At 42.9% G+C, this 19,442-nt stretch overlaps 1 protein-coding gene across 1 annotated transcript in view; it reads right to left on the reverse strand.

Annotated features, from left to right (window-relative positions):
• The window catches only part of LOC121552437 (lysophospholipid acyltransferase 2-like), a 69,661-nt gene that overhangs the window by 32,605 nt on the left and 17,614 nt on the right, over positions 1-19,442 (reverse strand). The window contains exon 2 of the mRNA XM_041865370.2: positions 2,991-3,136. Within this exon, the coding sequence (XP_041721304.1) occupies positions 2,991-3,136 (146 nt within the window). The remainder of the gene's footprint in view (positions 1-2,990; positions 3,137-19,442) is intronic.

Raw genomic sequence — 19,442 nt, forward strand, 5'->3', positions numbered from 1 at the left:
TTGTTGTGGTGCCATATTCTTTCCATTTTTTAATAATGGATTTAATGGTGCTCCGTGGGATGTTCAAAGTTTCTGATATTTTTTTATAACCCAACCCTGATCTGTACTTCTCCACAACTTTGTCCCTGACCTGTTTGGAGAGCTCCTTGCTCTTCATGATTCCACTTGCTTGGTGGTGCCCCTTGCTTAGTGGTGTTGCAGACTCTGGGGCCTTTCAGAACAGGTGTATATATATACTGAGATCATGTGACAGATCATGTGACACTTAGATTGCACACAGGTGGACTTTATTTAACTAATTATGTGACTTCTGAAGGTAAATGGTTGCACCAGATCTTATTTAGGGGCTTCGTAGCAAAGGGGGTGAATACATATGCACGCACCACTTTTCCGCTATTTATTTTGTAGAATTTTTTGAAACAAGTTATTTTTTTCATTTACTTCACCAATTTGGACTATTTTGTGTATGTCCATTACATGAAATCCAAATAAAAATCAATTTCAATTACAGGTTGTAATGCAACAAAATAGGAAAAACACCAAGGGGGATGAATACTTTTGCAAGGCACTGTATCCCAGACTGTACTAGCAAAACAGTCTTGTAGCCTCGCGTCTATTCATCCGACCACTTCCGTATTGAGCGCATAACTGGTACTTGCTGTTTGAGCTTTTGTTCATAAACAGGAAGCAGGAGAATGGAGTCGTTGTCAGATTTGCAGAAGGGAGGGCGAGGGAGGGCCTTGTATGCATTTAACCTGAGTGGCTACTTAACCTGATAGCATCAGATGTGAACAAACACAACATAACCATCTGGTTGTAGCTCCGCAACAAACTCCTGTCTAAGGTTTCACACAACCAATCTCCCAAACAACCCCTGCTTACAGAAATGACAGTGATCAGATTATGGAGCAGCGGAGCAGAGTGTGTCGAATGGGGGTATTATTTTCCCCTCTAATCGACCTGTTTGGCCATCACAGCATACAGTGCCTTCGGAAAGTATTCAGACCCCTTGCCTTTTTCCACATTTTGTTACGTTACAGCCTTATTCTAAAATGGATTAAATTTGGGTTTTTCCTCATCAATCTACACACAACACCCCATAACGACAAAGCAAAAAAGGTTTTTAGAAATATTACATTTACGTAAGTATTCAGACCCTTCACTCAGTACTTTGTTGAAGCACCTTTGGCAGCGATTACAGCATTGAGTCTTCTTGGGTATGACGCTACAAGCTTGGCACACCTGTATTTGGGGAGTTTTTCCCATTCTTCTCTGCAGATCCTCTCAAGCTCTGTTAGGTTGGAAGGGGAGCGTTGCTGCACAGCTTTTTTCAGGTCTCTCCAGAGATGTTCGATTGGGTTCAAGCTCTGGCTGGGCCACTCAAGGACATTCAGAGACTTGTCCCGAAGCCACTCCTGCGTTATCTTAGGGTCGTTGTCCTGTTGGAAGGGGAATCTTCGCCCCAGTCTGAGGTCCTGAGCGCTCTGGAGCAGGTTTTCATCAAGGATCTCTCTGTACTTTATTCCGTTCATCTTTCCGTCGATCGTGACTAGTCTCCCAGTCCCTGCCGCTGAAAACATCCCCAAAGCATGATGCTGCCACCACCATGCTTCACCTTAGGGATGGTGCCAGGTTTCTTCCAGATGTGACGCTTGGCATTCAGGCCAAAGAGTTCAATCTTGGTTTCATCGGACCAGAGAATCTTGTTACTCATGGTCTGAGAGTCTTTAGGTGACTTTTGGCAAACTCCAAGCAGGCTGTCAGGTGCCTTTAACTGAGGAGTGGCTTCCGTCTGGCCACTCTACCATAAAGGCCTGATTGGTGGAGTGCTGCAGAGATAGTCCACCCATACGTAAAAATGTATGCACACATGACTGTAAGTCGCTTTGGATAAAAGCGTCTGCTAAATGGCATATTATTATTATATTATATAGTTGTCCTTCTGGAAGGTTCTCCCATCTCGACAAAGGAACTCTAGAGCTCTGTCAGAGTGACCATCGGGTTCTTGGTCACCTCCCTGACCAAGGCCCTTCTCCCCCGATTGCTCAGTTTGGCCGGGTGGCTAGCTCTAGGAAGAGTTTTGGTGGTTCCAAACTTCTTCCATTTAAGAATGATGGAGGCCACTGTGTTCTTGGGGACCTTCAACGCTGCAAACCTTCCCCAGATCTGTGCCTCAACACAATCCTGTCTCAGAGCTTTATGGACAATTCCTTTGACCTCATGGCTTGGTTTTTGCTCTGACATGCACTGTCAACTTTGGGACCTTATATAAACATGTGTGAATCATGTCCAATCAATTGAATTTACCACAGGTGGACTCCAATCAAGTTGTAGAAACATCTCAAGGATGATCAATGGAAACAGGATGTACCTGAGCTCAATTTCTAGTCTCATAGCAAAGGGTCTTAATACTTATGTAAATAAGGTATTTCAGTTTTTTATTTTAACAAATTTTCAAAAATGTCTAAAAACCTGTTTTCGCTTTGTCATTATGGGGTATTGTGTGTGGATTGCTGAGGATTATTATTTTTGAAATCCATTTTAGAATAAGGCTGTAACATAACAAAATGTGGAAAGAGTCAAGGGGTCTGAATAGTTTCCGAAGGAACTGTATAGCTGTGAACACGAGTGTGAGTGTAGCTCAACGCACAGTTATAAAAACTAATTTCAAAAGTTTGTTTTAGGAAATCAATCATTTCAAATGTCATGGTATATCATTGTAGGTAAAAATGCCATAAGGATAATTTAATTTAATTTAATTTAGACAGAGGCTTTCATTGTTAAAGGAGCTACACATAGGATGTTTTAGAATAAAATAATACATCTATGCGTAGCACCTTTAAAATAGGCCTACAGCACTCACTCAGGTAATCAAATACTAACGTCCATTCGGATATCCGGATATTCGATTAACTGTGCCCATCCCTAGTCTGTGTGTGTGCGCGTCCATGCATGTGTGTGTGTCCGTGTGTGTGTGTAGCGAGACTCACCAGCCGAAGCAGAAGAGAGCAAAGTAGAATCCCAGTAGCGTGGCCACCACATGTCTGACGAAGGGACTGGTCATACTGGGGTGGAGATAGAGACGGAACCAGAAGGCTGTCAACAGGGCAAACAACTGGCACACCACAAAGTTGACCTGGAGCAGAGTAGAGACGGAGTGGGGGTAGAGTAGAGAAGGGGGGACGGTGGACGGGGAGGGAAAGAGAAGGGAGGGGAGAGGAAGAGAGAGAGAGAGAGAGAGAGAGAGAGAGAGAGAGAGAGAGAGAGAGAGAGAGAGAGAGAGAGAGGGGGGAAGGAAAGGGAGGATGGAAGGAGAGAGAGAGATGCACACATTGTTATTTTGTTGTGGATGGCATGTGTTCATTTTCAGGACCATGATTTTGTTGTGGGCGAGAGATGAGACACACTGTGAATTTGGGATTAATTTAAAATCCCTTCAGATGATGAGATCAGAAATCCAATGTTAACAGAGTGTGGATTTGATTAGACGTGCAGTAACTGACAGTGAAGATAACACATTCACGGAGATGTCTGAACAAGGATAAGCAGCACTAGCAGATTCTAGTTCAAAATGACAGCTTCATCATCTTGCTGTTTACGTTACATGACAGCTAAAATAATATTGCCATGCAACCACACACACACACATACAGTGCCTTCAGAAAGCCATAAGACTGCTAAATAGTCAATGAATGGTTACCCAAACTATTTGCACTGACCCTACGCAGTGGCAACCCATCATTCAGGGCAGGTGGGACAGAGCCCCACATGTTTTGAATGTTATTTTGGCATTAATACGTGTCACATGTCAGTTTGCAAACAATGTAAGCTAAAAGATTCAAGCCCCTTGGGTGCTGCCATAGAGTTACATTAGAAGTGCCCATCCAAGAAGGCTCAAGATCATTGGCCACAGAAAAAATTACGTCAAATTACATTATATCTACAGTAGCTTTGATTGGACTGATCATGTCAACATCATACTTTCAAAATCTTAGCTAGCTAGAAGGATTACTTTTATACTATTCCAGGTATTCCTTAAAGAGGTAGGGTTTCAAGTGTCTCCGGAAGGTGGTCAGTGACTCCGCTGTCCTGGCGTCATGGGGGAGCTTGTTCCACCATTGGGGTGCCAGAGCAGCAAATAGCTTTGACTGGGCTGAGCGGGAACTGTGCTTCCGTAGAGGTAGGGGGGCTAGCAGGCCAGAGGTGGATGAACGTAGTGCCCTCGTTTGGGTGTAGGGTCTGATCAGAGCCTGAAGGTAAGGAGGTGCCGTTCCCCTCACAGCTCCGTAGGCAAGCACCATGGTCTTGTAGTAGATGCGAGCCTCAACTGGAAGCCAGTGGAGTGTGCGGAGGAGCGGGGTGACTGTTAACTCGGAACTGCAAAATCTGACTTCAGTGAGTTCAAGACAACTGGGAACTCTGGGAAAAACAAGCTCCGACTGGGAAAATACGTTTTGAACGGTCAACCAACTCGGAATTGTAAATCCGGAACTTGGGCCTCTTTCTAGAGCTACGACCTGAAGATCACTGACATCATCATGATTCAACCTTGTTTTTTTCCGAGTTCCCAGTTGTCTTGAAAGCAACATAAATCCAGAGAATGCCAGACTTTGATTACAAAGTTTGATGACAAGATTTGCCCACAAAGGACCGCCGCCCCACCTTCCTGTTCATGTGAGCACAGCACAAAAAGGTGAGTCCAAAAATGTATTGTATGCTGCTGCATAAATTATGTAATATGCCAGGGAGATATGTATACTGTAGCTAAGGAAGTAATACTAAGTGTATGTTGTGTAGTAAGCTGTTAGTAGCCCATGTGCCTCACCCTAATAATTTGGTCTATTTTCCCCTCTTAATTTGGTGGTGCACATGTAGCCTATAAACTGTTTTAGAGAAATGTAATCATTGAATATTGTAAGAGCTTTCATTGTCTGCTTATATGCCCCCTTTATTTATCCTACGGTTCTTACTTGGTGTACAGGGAGAACACTGTAAGAACGGCCCATGTTCTGAATTCTGTCACTGTACATTTCAAAAGTGCGGAACAAATAGTTATATTGACTACGTCCATCCTAGCTCGCTCATTAATGTCTTAATCAAAATTACGGATTGCCTCTTATTCGCTTGTCGTCCCCTTATGCCATAGTTTGTACATCTCAATTGTCAGTAGAAACCACATTTGTTTAAGCAAGTCAGCCATATCAGCTATGTTTTTTTAAAAGGCAGTAAATGAGGCTGAGTGAACTGTTTCGCTGCCAGACAAGGCTCCGCTGATAGCCAGCTGTAGCAGTGGTAAGGTGTTGGGACTGCTGTTGGGACTCTGCTGTTGGGACAGCTTTATGTAGGCCCTAACAGTTTGTGGGCACCGTTTGTCACCGTTATAGTGCAATAAATGTATATTTTGTTTGCCCCACCAAGATTTACATGCTAAAATCTCCACTGACCCTACTCACACTCACTAGACTATACAGTGCCTTCAGAAATTATTCACACCACTTGACTTTTACCGCATTTTGTTGTGTTATAGCCTGAATTTTAAATTGATTAAATTAATATTTTTGGTCACTGGCCTACACACAATACCCCATAATTTCAAAGTGGAATTATGTTTTTAGAATTTTTTTACTAATTAATTAAAAATGAAAAGCTGAAATGTCTTGAGTCAATAAGTATTCAACCCCTTTGTTGTGGCAAGACTAAATAAGTTCAGGAGTAAAAATTTGCTTAAGAAGTCACATAATAAGTTGCATGGACTCACTCTATTTTTTAATGACTACCTCCTCTGTACCCCACACATACAATTATCAGTAAGGTCCCTCAATCGAGCAGTGAATTTCGAACACAGATTCAACCACAAAGACCAGGGAGGTTTTCAATTTCCTCGCAAAGGGCACTTATTGGTAGATGGGTAAAAAAACAAAAACAGATTGAATATCCCTTTGAGCATGGTGAAGTTATTAATTAGACTTTGGATGGTGTATTAATACACCCAGTCACTACAAAGATACAGGCGTCCTTCCTAACTCAGTTGCCGGAGAGGAAGGAAACCAGGGATTTCACCATGAGGCCAATGGTGACTTTAAAACAATTACAGAGTTTAATGGCTGTCGTAGGAGAAAACTGAGGATCAACAACAATTTAGTTTTGTAACAACAAAATGTGGAATAAGTCAAGGGGTATGAATACTTTCTGAAGGCACTGTAGACTGTGCTCCAATCCAAAGGCAGCTGCCTGCTGTATACCTGCCTCCAGAGGCACCTACCTTTGTAGGTAGCACTTTTTCCAGTAGGTAACCGACATTTGAGACAGGATTTGAAGGCAGCCTTTTAAGGGACCCTGGGATTGGGACACGCCAATTTTGACATCCTGCTTTGAAATGCTGCCATCCGTGTCAATTGGGACACAGCCATAGCCTGGTTAACCAGACTGAATGCCGTTTCACTTGGTTAGCGCAGCTTTCAGTCTGGTTTAAGCAGGCTCCCGTCACACATGCTAAGGATACTGGGTAAAGATGTAGTCCTAAACGACAGAAAGAAGGATGAGATGTGACTCACATTCTGCGTCCCAAATGGCACACTAATTCTTATATAGTGCACTACTTTTAACCAGAGCCCATGGGGCTTTGACCACCACCTATAGGGCTCTGGTCAAATGTAGTGCACTATTAAATGAAATAGGGTGCCATTTGATACGCATCCAAAGCAGGGGCCTGGGCAGCAACACCTGGCTACCCAGGATGCCCTGTAACCCAGATAAAACCGGCGTTCCATTAGCTAATATGCCAAAATGCTATCAAGAGCATAGTGGAGCCACAGTAACACACCACGTGAGTCTGGACATCACATACATCCACACACACAGGGATGCACACACACACAGGGACGTGCTTCCTTATACACACACACACACACACACACACTGACTAACCAAAGCAGCGTCCTGAGGCCGGTGTGAGCTGAATACCGATGAGCTGGCAGGGATACAAGAGGGGACACCCGTGCTCTCCCTCACTCTCTCTCTTTCACTCTCTCCATCTCTCCCTCTATCTTCCTCTCTCTTCCTCTCTCTCCCTCTCTCTTCCTCTCTCTTCCTCTCTCTTCCTCTCTCTTTCCTCTCGCTTTCCTCTCGCTTTCCTCTCTCTTCCTCTCTCAGGATCAAAAGGTCACCAGACTGGGAGGTTGTCCAGCTCGGGGTCAGACAGTCCATCCCCTCTGATCCAGCTCATCATCGCCCCACTGAAAGCCAATCCCCCTCATCTGAACTGCAGCTCTGCTACCCTGTAATGAACAGCACATAGACAGAGGGGTGTCCCAAATGGCACTATATTTCCCTATATAGTGCACTCCTTTTGACCAGAGCCCATACGGATTATGGTGCAATTTGGGACACAGTGGGAGAGGCTGGCACTGGCCCTGGTTTAAGGACAGAACTTCCATCTGTCAAACTGTTCTTTTAGGAAATGGTAGAAGCTAGTCATTATGGGGGATTCTTGGCAGCGTGTAGTGGTTGCAACGCCCCTATGCCCCGGGTGATTCGATCTGCTGCCTAGCAAAGACTAGGAGAGGCCGTGGCATCCATCTGAACTCTAGCATTTACCAAATAACAGAAAGGTCTGTGCCAAACCAAGGATACTAGTACTAGGATACTAGGACTTAACTCACAGTACAGGCTGTCAAATATACACAAAATGTATACATGAATATCACAGACTCATAGCTCGAGTCATGCTTTCCTTAGTTCACATTCTCACCTTCTCACCATTCTACCAGAAGTAGGGACAGAAGCACAAAAACATGCTGTCAAATATACTTATGCTATATTAGACTCATGGCTGGAGTCATGGTTACCACCTCTCTGCAACTACTTCATCATTCAGACTCAGACACTAGCCTAGATGAGGATCATTTCACACCATCATGTCTCATTTTAGTACGAACCTCTATAGAGCCTGATGAGAGGTTGATTGTCCTATTCATATTCATATTGTAATAAAGTCGACAGTTACAGTGGGGGAGTTCTGGGTTTTGAGCAAGACGTATGTCATCTCAAATGACACATTGTCCCTTTAGTCTTTCAGACCATTTTTGACTTCCAATTGTCTGTTCTGTCTCTGCTATGGCCTGCTCTGGTCTCTATGTGCCTCATACTCTGTCCATCTCTTTCTCTGTTATTTCTCTCTTTTCTGTCTTGTCTTGGGGCTTTCTGTGATGCGTGGGTGCGGCCAGTCGAAGCACCGGCACAACGCGTAATATTTTACCACGAACACTGCAGCAGAAGCGTTCCTCTTTCTTCCGCGTGAGGCTACAATACATTGAGTTTCCCGGGGAAGATGTGAAGAGCTGGGGAAGATGAGAAGCGCTGGGGAAGATGTGAAGCGCTGGGGAAGCTGTGAAGCCAGCTGGGGAAGGTGTGAAGCGCTGGGGAAGCTGTGAGGAACTAGGGAAGCTGTGAAGAACTAGGGAAGCTGTGAAGCCAACTGGGGAAGCTGTGAAGCTCTGGGGAAAATGTGAAGCGCTGGGGAAGCTGTGAAGCCAGATGTAGCCAATTGCATGATTGTGTTTATGAGTTGGTTATTAAAGAATGTAAAACAATGTTGTGTATGTTAACTATTGCATAAATGTGTTCACAAGTATTTTACCTGGATAGATCCTTAGTATAATAGCCTGTACAGTCAACTCAAAATATGGTATTCTGTTCTTTTGAAATAGCCTACATTTTCCATATCATAATGAGACTAAATGAAACGACAACTGGATTTGGTGACATTTTCCTATATTAAATGGACATATTAGACTGTTAACATGTAGGGGGAAAGGCAGACATTTTATATAAACATTGGATTTCTGTGGTCTGAATTTCATAATAATTTCGTTTTCAGGTGGTAGGCCTACCCATGTGTCTCTCCTCACTCGGAAAGCCTGCTCACTGATGTCAATACCAAAGCTGTGACTTGATTGAATTGGAATTATGTGAATAATGATAATGATGGTGAGAGACCCATATGAACACGTTTATTTTAGGCCATATAAAGAAAAGCTATGCATGATTTAATGAAAAGAAGCTAACAGAAACAACACTGTTTCACATTCTTTAATAAAATACTCATAAACAGAAACAGGCAATAGGCTATACAGCTGGCTTCACAGTTTCTCCGCCAAATAGGCCTACAAGGAAACTCGATGTATCTCGACAACGTTGAGTGTGCTCGACAAAAAGACACGTGAGCGCGGCCGGTCATGCCTGTCTAACCAGGCTGGGGAGATATGCATCAACAGTCTGCAGACAGACTTCTGGTCTCTGGACCATGTCGCTGGCTGCCACAAAGACCGTCACTCAAACCTAATCACAGTGATTCACTGTGTCCCAATTGGCACCCTATTCCTTACATTGGGCTCTGGTCAAAAGTAGTGCACTATATATGAAATAGGGTGCCTTTTAGGACGTATGCTTCTATACAGAGAGGGAAAAAGTGGTCACGTGGTGTTTACTTAACAGGAAGCTGACACAATCTGCATTACACTGAGGATATGTCCCAAATGACACCCTATTCCCTATACAGTTTTGTACACTACTTTTGACCAAGTAGTACCAGGATATAGGGGATTGGGTGCTATAAGGGCTGCAGCTTGAGAAGCTAAAGCTCTCACCTCCTTCAGTTCCATCCAAAAAGCATCCTGCCATTATCATCAAGCAACAGCTCCAGTAAAATGGAACTAGAATGTGAAACCACTTGGTCAAGATGAGGTGGATGTGTAGGCCTTATTACAGACTGGAGGGGTGGTTGTGGAAGAGAGACTGAGGGGAAATTGCCAGTCATTCCCCTCCACAACAACATACATCCTGCATTTATTTACTAAATCTATGTTATCACATACAAATGCTACTCACAAAACCAACAGCAAACCATTGACTAAAATAGACACAGAAAAATTCAATAATTGAAGCAAAACATTTACAGCAAAACTTTCACTACCCCCGTGTAGCTCAGTTGGTAGAGCATGGCATTTGCAACGCCAGGGTTGTGGGTTCGATTCCCACGGGGAGCCAGTATGAAAATGTATGCACTCACTAACTGTAAGTCGCTCTGGATAAGAGTGTCTGCTAAATGACAAAACATTTAAAAAATGTAACAGTACACTATTCCCCTCAGAGGTTCCTGTGTAACATCATGCATAAACAAACTCACTTGGAGATTACTCAGGCCTCCTCTATATGTGCATCCCTACAGGCCTGATTTAATGACTGTGTTTTGTTTCTATGTAAACAGTGGGCTGCCTGGCTCCAAGCAACTACTGGGTGTGGAGTTTGCCTGAGGCATCTGTCCGACAACTAAAAATGAGAGCAAGACAGCTATTTATAACTAGCATTGCATTACAACCTGTAATTTAAATTGACTTTTATTTGGATTTCATGTAATGGACATACACAAAATAGTCCAAATTGGTGAAGCGAAATGAAAAAAAGAACTTGTTTCAAATAATTCTAAAAAATAAATATCGGAAAAGTGGTGCGTGCATATGTATTCACCCCCTTTGCTATGAAGCCCCTAAATAAGATCTGGTGCAACCAATTACCTTCAGAAGTCCACCTGTGTGCAATCTAAGTGTCACATGATCTGTCACATGATCTCAGTATATATACACCTGTTCTGAAAGGCCCCAGAGTCTGCAACACCACTAAGCAAGGGGCACCACCAAGCAAGCGGCACCAAGAAGACCAAGGAGCTCTCCAAACAGGTCAGGGCCAAAGTTGTGGAGAAGTACAGATCAGGGTCGTGTTATAAAAAAATATCAGAAACTTTGAACATCCCACGGAGCACCATTAAATCCATTATAAAAAATTGGAAAGAATATGGCACCACAACAAACCTGCCATGAGAGGGCCGCACACCAAAACTCACGGACCAGGCAAGGAGGGCATTAATCAGAGAGGCAACAAAGAGACCAAAGATAACCTTGAAGGAGCTGCAAAGCTCCACAGCGGAGATTGGAGTATCTGACCCAACACCTCTCATCCCCCCGAGAACACCATCCCCACAGTGAAGCATGGTGTTGGCAGCATCCTGCTGTGGGGATGTTTTTCATCGGCAGGGACTGGGAAACTGGTCAGAATTGAAGGAATGATGGATGGCGCTAAATACAGGGAAATTCCAGAGATTTGAGATTGGGACAGAGGTTCACCTTCCAGCAGGACAATGACCCTAAGCATATTGCTAAAGCAACACTTGAGTGGTTTAAGGGGAAACATTTAAATGTCTTGGAATGGCCTAGTCAAAGCCCAGACCTCAATCCAATTGAGAATCTGTGGTATGACTTAAAGATTGCTGTACACCAGCGGAACCCATCCAACTTGAAGGAGCTGGAGCAGTTTTGCCATGAAGAATGGGCAAAAATCCCAGTGGCTAGATGTGCCAAGCTTATAGAGACATTCCCAAAGAGACTTGCAGCTGTAATTGCTGCAAAAGGTGGCTCTACAAAGTATTGACTTTGGGGGGGGGTGAATAGTTATGCACGCTCAAGTTTTCTGTTTTTTTGTCTTATTTCTTGTTTGTTTCACAAGAAAAAATATTTAGCATCTTCAAAGTGGTAGGCATGTTGTGTAAATCAAATGATACAAACCCACCAAAAGATCAATTTTTATTCCAGGTTGTAAGGCAACAAAATAGGAAAGATTCCAAGGGGGGTGAATAATTTCGCAAGCCACTGTAAACATACAGGTTTAGAGACTGGAGAAGACACACATAAGACCTAGTAGGACTAGCATTTTATTAGTTTTCTAGTCTTCAATAATAACCCCACATTATCCGTGAGCAATAGTTGATTTTTTTTATTTATTAGGATCCCCATAAGCCGACGCCAATGGCGACAGCTAGTCTTACCGGGATCCGACACATAATGAAAAATACATTACAGACAAAATACTGTGATGACCTGACTAGATCATAGCGGGTCGCTACAATACATTACAATTTACATACAATACCAGTCAAAAGTTTGGACACACCTACTCATTCAAGGTTTTTTCTTTATTTTTACTATTTTCTACATTGTAGAATAATAGTGAAGACATCAAAACTATGAAATAACACATATGGAATCATGTTGTAACCAAAAAAGTATTAAACAAATCAAAATATATGTTATATTTGAGATTCTTCAAAGTAGCCTCCCTTTGCCTTGATGACAGCTTTGCACACTCTTGGCATTCTCTCAACCAGCTTCATGAGGAATGCTTTTCCAACAGTCTTGAAGGAGTTCCCACATATGCTGAGCACTTGTTGGCTGCTTTTCCTTCACTCTGCGGTCCAATTCATCCCAAACCATCTCAATTGGGTTGAGGTCGGGTGATTGTGGAGGCCAAGTCATCTGATGCAGCACCATCACTCTCCTTCTTGGTCAAATAGCCCTTACACAGCCTGGAGGTGTGTTTTGGGTCATTGTCCTGTATCGCTGCAGAATGCTGTGGTAGCCATGCTGGTTAAGTGTGCCTTGAATTCTAAATAAATCACAGACAGTGTCACCAGCAAAGCACTCCCACACCATCACACCTTCTCTTTCATGCTTCACGGTGGGAACCACACATGCGGAGATCATCCGTTCACCTACTCGGCGTCTCACAAAGACACGGCGGTTGGAACCAAAAATCTCACATTTGGACTCATCAGACCAAAGGACAGATTTCCACCAGTCTAATGTCCATTGCACGTGTTTCTTGGCCCAAGCAGGTCTCTTTTTCTTATTGGTGTCCTTTACTAGTGGATTCTTTGCGGCAATTCAACCATGAAGGCCTGATTCACACAGTCTCCTCTGAACAGTTGATGTTGAGATGTTTCTGTTACTTGAACTCTGTGAAGCATTTATTTGGGCTGCAATCTGAGGTGCAGTTAACTCTAATGAACTTATCCTCTGCAGCAGAGGTAACTCTGGGTCTTCCATTCCTGTGGCAGTCCTCATGAGAGCCAGTTTCATCATAGCGCTTGATGGTTTTTAAGACTGCACTTGAAGAAACTTTCAAAGTTCTTGAAATTATCCGGATTGACTGACCTTCATGTTTTTAAAGTAATGATGGACTGTCGTTTCTCTTTGCTTATTTGAGCTGTTCTTGCCATAATATGGACTTGGTCTTTTACCAAATAGGGCTATCTTCTGTATACCACCCCTACCTTGTCACAACACAACTGATTGGCTCAAACGCATTAAGAAGGAAAGAAATTCCACAAATTAACTTTTAACAAGGCACACCTGTTAATTAAAATGCATTCCAGGTGACTACCTCATGAAGCTGGTTGAGAGAATGCCAAGAGTGTGCAGAGCTGTCATCAAGGCAAAGGGTGGCTACTTTGAAGAATCTCAAATATAACATATATTTTGATTTGTTTAACACTTTTTTGGTTACTACATGATTCCATATGTGTTATTTCATAGTTTTGATGTCTTCACTATTATTCTACAATGTAAAACATAGTAAAAAATAAAGAAAAAACCTTGAATGAGTAGGTGTGTCCAAACTCTTGACTGGTACTGTCTAAAAACATTAACATGTAGTGTGTGTGTGTGTGTGTGTGTGTGTGTGTGTGTGTGTGCGCGCATCTATCAGCTACACATACATATCAGTACATACACACAACAAGTAGGTCACATGGGGGAGAGGCGTTGTGCTCTGAGGTGTTGCTTTATTTGTTTTTTGAAACCAGGTTTTCTGTTCCATGCACTCATGGCTCTGTATAATACTGTACGTTTCCTTGAATTTATTCTGGACCTGGGGACTGTGAAAAGACCCCTGGTGGCATGTCTGGTGGGGTAAGTGTGTGTGTCAGGGCTGTGTGTAAGTTGACTATGCAAACAATTTGGAATTTCCAATTCATTCATGTTTCTTATAAAAACAAGAAGTGACGCAGTCAGTCTTTCCTCAACTCTTAGCCAAGAGAGACTGGCATGCATAGTATTAATATTAGCCCTCAGATTACAATGAAGCGCAAGACGTGCCGCTCTGTTCTGGGCCAGCTGCAGTTTAACTAGGTATTTCTTTGCAGCACTTGACCATATGAATGGACAATAATCAAGATAATATATAACTAGAGCCTGCAGGACTTGCTTTGTGGAGTGTGGTGTCAAAAAAGCAGAGCATCTCTTTATTATGGACAGACCTCTCCCCATCTTTACAACCGTTGAATCTATATGTTTTGACCATGACAGTTTACAATCTAAGGTAACACCAAGTCAGTTAGTCTCCTCAACTTGTTCAACAGCCACACCATTCATTACCAGATTCAGCTGAGTCTAGAACTTAGGGAATGATTTATACTTGATTTCATGAACCTTATTTCTAAGGCTACATACACTACCTGACCAAAGTATGTGGACACCTGCTCGTCGAACATCTCATTCCAAAATCATGGGCATTAATATGGAGTTGATTCCCCCTTTGCTGCTATAACAGCCTCAACTCTTCTGGGAAGGCTTTCCACTAGATGTTGGAACATTGCTGCTGGGACTTTCTTCCATTCAGCCACAAGAGCATTAGTGAGGTCGGGCACTGATGTTGGGCGATTAGGCCTAGATTGTGAAGCGTGATTCAGCACTCCAGAGAACGCGTTCCACTGTTCTAGAGTCCAATGGCGGCAAGCTTTACACCACTCCAGCAGACACTTGGCATTGAGCATGGTGATCTTAGGCTTGTGTGTGGCTGCTCGGCCATGGAAACCCATTTCATAAAGCTCCCAATGAACAGTTATTTGGCTTCCGTTGCATAATATGTAAAAGAGCAAACAAAGCGAGAGAAAAAAATATCCATTCAGCAGTCTATTAATCAGTTGTCCTCAGCCTCCATCCAGGTCTCATGTGGAGATTCTGCATTTCCGTCCACAACCATCGTGTTCCGCCTTGATTGTCCCTCGAGATAATCTGAATTCTCAGTCATTGTTATCATGGATTCACATACAGAACTGATGTCCTCTCTCAATGACTTACATATTTCTGTCATCTTGCCGTTCTCCTGTTTCAACTCATTGAGCTGACCCTGTGAGAACTGCAAACGGTTCTTCAGGTCCTGGACCTCTCTGGTCAGGTCGTCCATTCTTTTATTATACTGAACAAAAATATAAGCGCAACATGCAACAATTTCAAAGTCACCGTTCATATAAGGAAATCAGTCAATTTAAATAAATAAATTAGGCCCTAATCTATGGATTTCACATGAGCCAGGCCCAGCCAATCAGAGTGAGTTTTTCCCCACAAAAGGGCTTTATTACAGATAGAAATACTCCTCAGCACACCCCCCACCCCCACTCAGATGATCCCGCAGGTAAAGCTGGATGTGGAGGTCCTGGCCTGGCGTGGTTACACGTGGTCTGTGGTTGTGAGGCCGGTTGGATGTACTGACAAATTCTCTAAAACGACGTTGGAGGCAGGTTATGGTAGAGAAATGAACATTCATTTCTCTGGCAACAGCTTTGGTGGACATTCCTGCAGTCAGTATACCAATTGCACGCTCCCTCAAAACTTGAGACATCTGTGGCATTGTGTTTTGTGACAAAACTGCACATTTTAAAGTGGCCTTTTATTGTCCCCAGCACAAGGTGCACCTGTGTAATGATCATGCTGTTTAATCAGCTTCTTGATATGCCACACCTGTCAGGTGGGTGGATTGTCTTGGCAAAGAAGAAATGCTCACTAACAGGGATGTAAACAAATTTGTGCACAACATTTGAGAGAAATAAGTTTTTTGTGCATATGGAACATTTCTGGGATCTTTTATTTCAGCTCATGAAACATGGGACCAACACTTTACATGTTGTGTTTATATTTTTGTTCAATATATATATATATATATATATATATAGGGTACAGAAATTGGTTAAGTTATGGCCTAAAATAAATGTGTTCATATGGGCAGAATATTGTATATAAATATGTTATTATGGTTATATAAAAGGCTGAAGGCTAAAAACAGACTATACAAAATGTATGTATTTTCATTTTTAAATAATGTATTTTATATTTTATTTATTTATGTTTTATCTCGTTTTTACACCATCCATTAACATCAACCATTCAATTTGAAACATTCATTTATTAACGAAAAGGCTTATTAGTGGTCCCAGCAACTGATGCCAACCACGTCGCGGGATCCAAACTCAAAAGGTAGCTAGCTAGTAACCAAACTTTTAACACTTTCAAAACAACAAATTTTCCAATACAACAAACCGAGCTCTCCCTCATTCCGCGTTCAACAGGAAGTGTAGTTGCATTCCTTCTTCCTTCTCTTCAGCCTTCTCTGCTGCCATCTTTAACTTATTAAACAATAAGTGAAGTCAGCGATCGTTTGGCAAGACAGGGACGGGAATAAATACGAAATAATAATGAACATTCCTGATCAAACTTCATCCAGCTCGCCTGTTGCTGTCTGGGACACATCAAACGGCTGCTGTATTCTGTTGTGGAGACCTGGGATACGTCCCAAATGGCACCCTATTCCCTATATAGTGACTACTTTCGACCATGAACCATATGGCTCCTGTAAAAAGTAGTGCACTAAATAGAGAATTGGGTGTCATTTTGGACACAGATGGCCTGCATTGGTCTCTGACAGCAGGGAGCCATCAAAGCCCTTATCTCCTTCACTCTGTTTGGACAGCTTGTGTTCAGCATGGCTCAGGCATACACAATGACAATGCAAGAGCTACAGGGCTAGGGACAATAGTGTGGAGAAAGTGTAGTGTGTAAAGTAGGTTTCCACATTAAAGAGTTTGTGATTGTATCCATATACAAGTGTTATATGAGCAGTGAGCTCTCTCTCTCTCTCTCTCTCTCTCTCTCTCTCTCTCTCTCTCTCTCTCTCTCTCTCTCTCTCTCTCTCTCTCTCTCTCTCTCTCTCTCTCTCTCTCTCTCTCTCTCTCTCTCTCTCTCTCTCTCTCTCTCTCTCTCTCTCTCTCTCTCTCTCTCTCTCTCTCTCTCTCTCTCTCTCTCTCTCTCTCTCTCTCTCTCTCTCTCTCTCTCTCTCTCTCTCTCTCTCTCTCTCTCTCTCTCTCTCTCTCTCTCTCTCTCTCTCTCTCTCTCTCTCTCTCTCTCTCTCTCTCTCTCTCTCTCTCTCTCTCTCTCTCTCTCTCTCTCTCTCTCTCTCTCTCTCTCTCTCTCTCTCTCTCTCTCTCTCTCTCTCTCTCTCTCTCTCTCTCTCTCTCTCTCTCTCTCTCTCTCTCTCTCTCTCTCTCTCTCTCTCTCTCTCTCTCTCTCTCTCTCTCTCTCTCTCTCTCTCTCTCTCTCTCTCTCTCTCTCTCTCTCTCTCTCTCTCTCTCTCTCTCTCTCTCTCTCTCTCTCTCTCTCTCTCTCTCTCTCTCTCTCTCTGAAAAGCCATGGGAAATATATGTTAACATTGCCAAAGCAAGTGAAATAGATAATAAACAAAAGTGAAATAAACAACACAAAATCAACAGTAAACATTACTCACAAAAGTTCCAAAAGAATAAAGACATTTCAAATGTCATATTATGTCTATGTACAGTGTTATCATTTTTTTTTTTTATTTTAGTCATTTTGTCAGACGCTCTTATCCAGAGCAATTAGGGTTAAGTGCCTTGCTCAAGGGCACGTCAACAGATTTTTCACCTAGTCGGCTCGGGGATTAGAACCAGCAACCTTTCGGTTACTGGCACAACACTCTTAACAACTAAAATACATGCCGCCAGCAGGTTTTAATGATGTGCAAATAGTTAAAGTTAAAAAAGGAGAATAAATAAACATACAGTTGAAGTCGGAAGTTTACATACACTTAGGTTGGAGTCATTAAAACTCGTTTTTCAACCACTCAACAAATTTCTTGTTAAACGACTATAGTTTTGGCAAGCGGTCCTCTGTAGCTCAGCTGGTAGAGCACGGCGCTTGTAACGCCAAGGTAGTGGGTTCGATCAACGGGACCACCCATACACAAAAAAAAAAATATGTATGCACGCATGACTGTAAGTCGCTTTGCATAAAAGCGTCTGCTAAATGGCATATTATATATTTATTATATAAGTCAGTTAGGGCATCTACTTTGTGCATGACACAAGTAATTTTTCCAACAATTGTTTACAGACAGATTATTTCACTTATAATTCACTGTATCACAATTCCAGTGGGTCAGAAGTTGACAGTGCCTTTAAACAGCTTGGGAAATTCCAGAAAATGATGTATTGGCTTTAGAAGCTTCTGATAGGCTAATTGACATAATTTGAGTCAATTGAAGGTGTACCTGTGGATGTATTTCAAGGCCTACCTTCAAACTCAGTGCCTCTTTGCTTGACATCATGGGAAAATCAAAAGAAATCAGCAAAGACCTCAGAAAGAAAATTGTAGACCTCCACAAATCTGGTTCATCCTTGGGAGCAATTTCCAAACGCTTGAAGGTACCACGTTCACCTGTACAAACAATAGTACGCAAGTATAAACACCATGGGACCACGCAGCCGCCATACCGCTCAGGAAGGAGATGCGTTCTGTCTCCTAGAGATGAACGTACTTTGGTGCGAAAAGTGCAAATGAATCCCAGAACAACACCTTGTGAAGATGCTGGAGGAAACAGGTACAAAAGTATCTATATCCACAGTAAAACGAGTCCTATATCGACATAACCTGAAAGGCCGCTCAGCAAGGAAGAAGCCACTGCTCCAAAACCACCATAAAAAAGCCAGACTATGGTTTGCAACTGCACATGGGGACAAAGATCGTAGTTTTTGGAGAAATGTCCTCTGGTCTGATGAAACAAAAATAGAACTGTTTGGCCATAATGACCATCGTTATGTTTGTAGGAAAAAGGGGGTGCTTGCAAGCCCAAGAACACCATCCCAACCGTGAAGGACAGGGGGTGGCAGCATCATGCTGTGGAGGTGCTTTGCTGCAGGAGGGACTGGTGTACTTTACAAAATAGATGGCATCATGAGGAAGGAAAATTATGTGGATATATTGAAGCAACATCTCAAGACATCAGTCAGGAAGTTAAAGCATGATCGCAAATGGGTCTTCCAAATGGACAATGACCCCAAGCATACTTCCAAAGTTGTGGCAAAATGGCTTAAGGACAACAAAGTCAAGGTATTGGAGTGGCCATCACAAAGTCCTGACCTCAATCCTATAGAAAATGTGTGGGCAGAACTGAAAAACTGTGTGCGAGCAAGGAGGCCTACAAACCTGACTCATTTACACCAGCTCTGTCAGGAGGAATGGGCCAAATTTCACCCAACTTATTGTGGGAAGCTTGAGGAAGGCTACCCGAAACGTTTGACCCAAGTTAAACAATTCAAAGGCAATGCTACCAAATACTCTCACTCTCACTCTCACTCACTTGGCCAAATGGCGACCTATTCCCTATATAGTGCACTACTTTTGACCAGGAACCAGGGGCCAGGGGCTCCCGAGTGGCGCAGCGGTCTAAGGCACTGCATCTCAGTGCTTGAGGCGTCACTACAG

This window comes from Coregonus clupeaformis, unplaced genomic scaffold (genome assembly GCF_020615455.1).
Source record: "Coregonus clupeaformis isolate EN_2021a unplaced genomic scaffold, ASM2061545v1 scaf0041, whole genome shotgun sequence".
Taxonomy (NCBI): domain Eukaryota; kingdom Metazoa; phylum Chordata; class Actinopteri; order Salmoniformes; family Salmonidae; genus Coregonus; species Coregonus clupeaformis.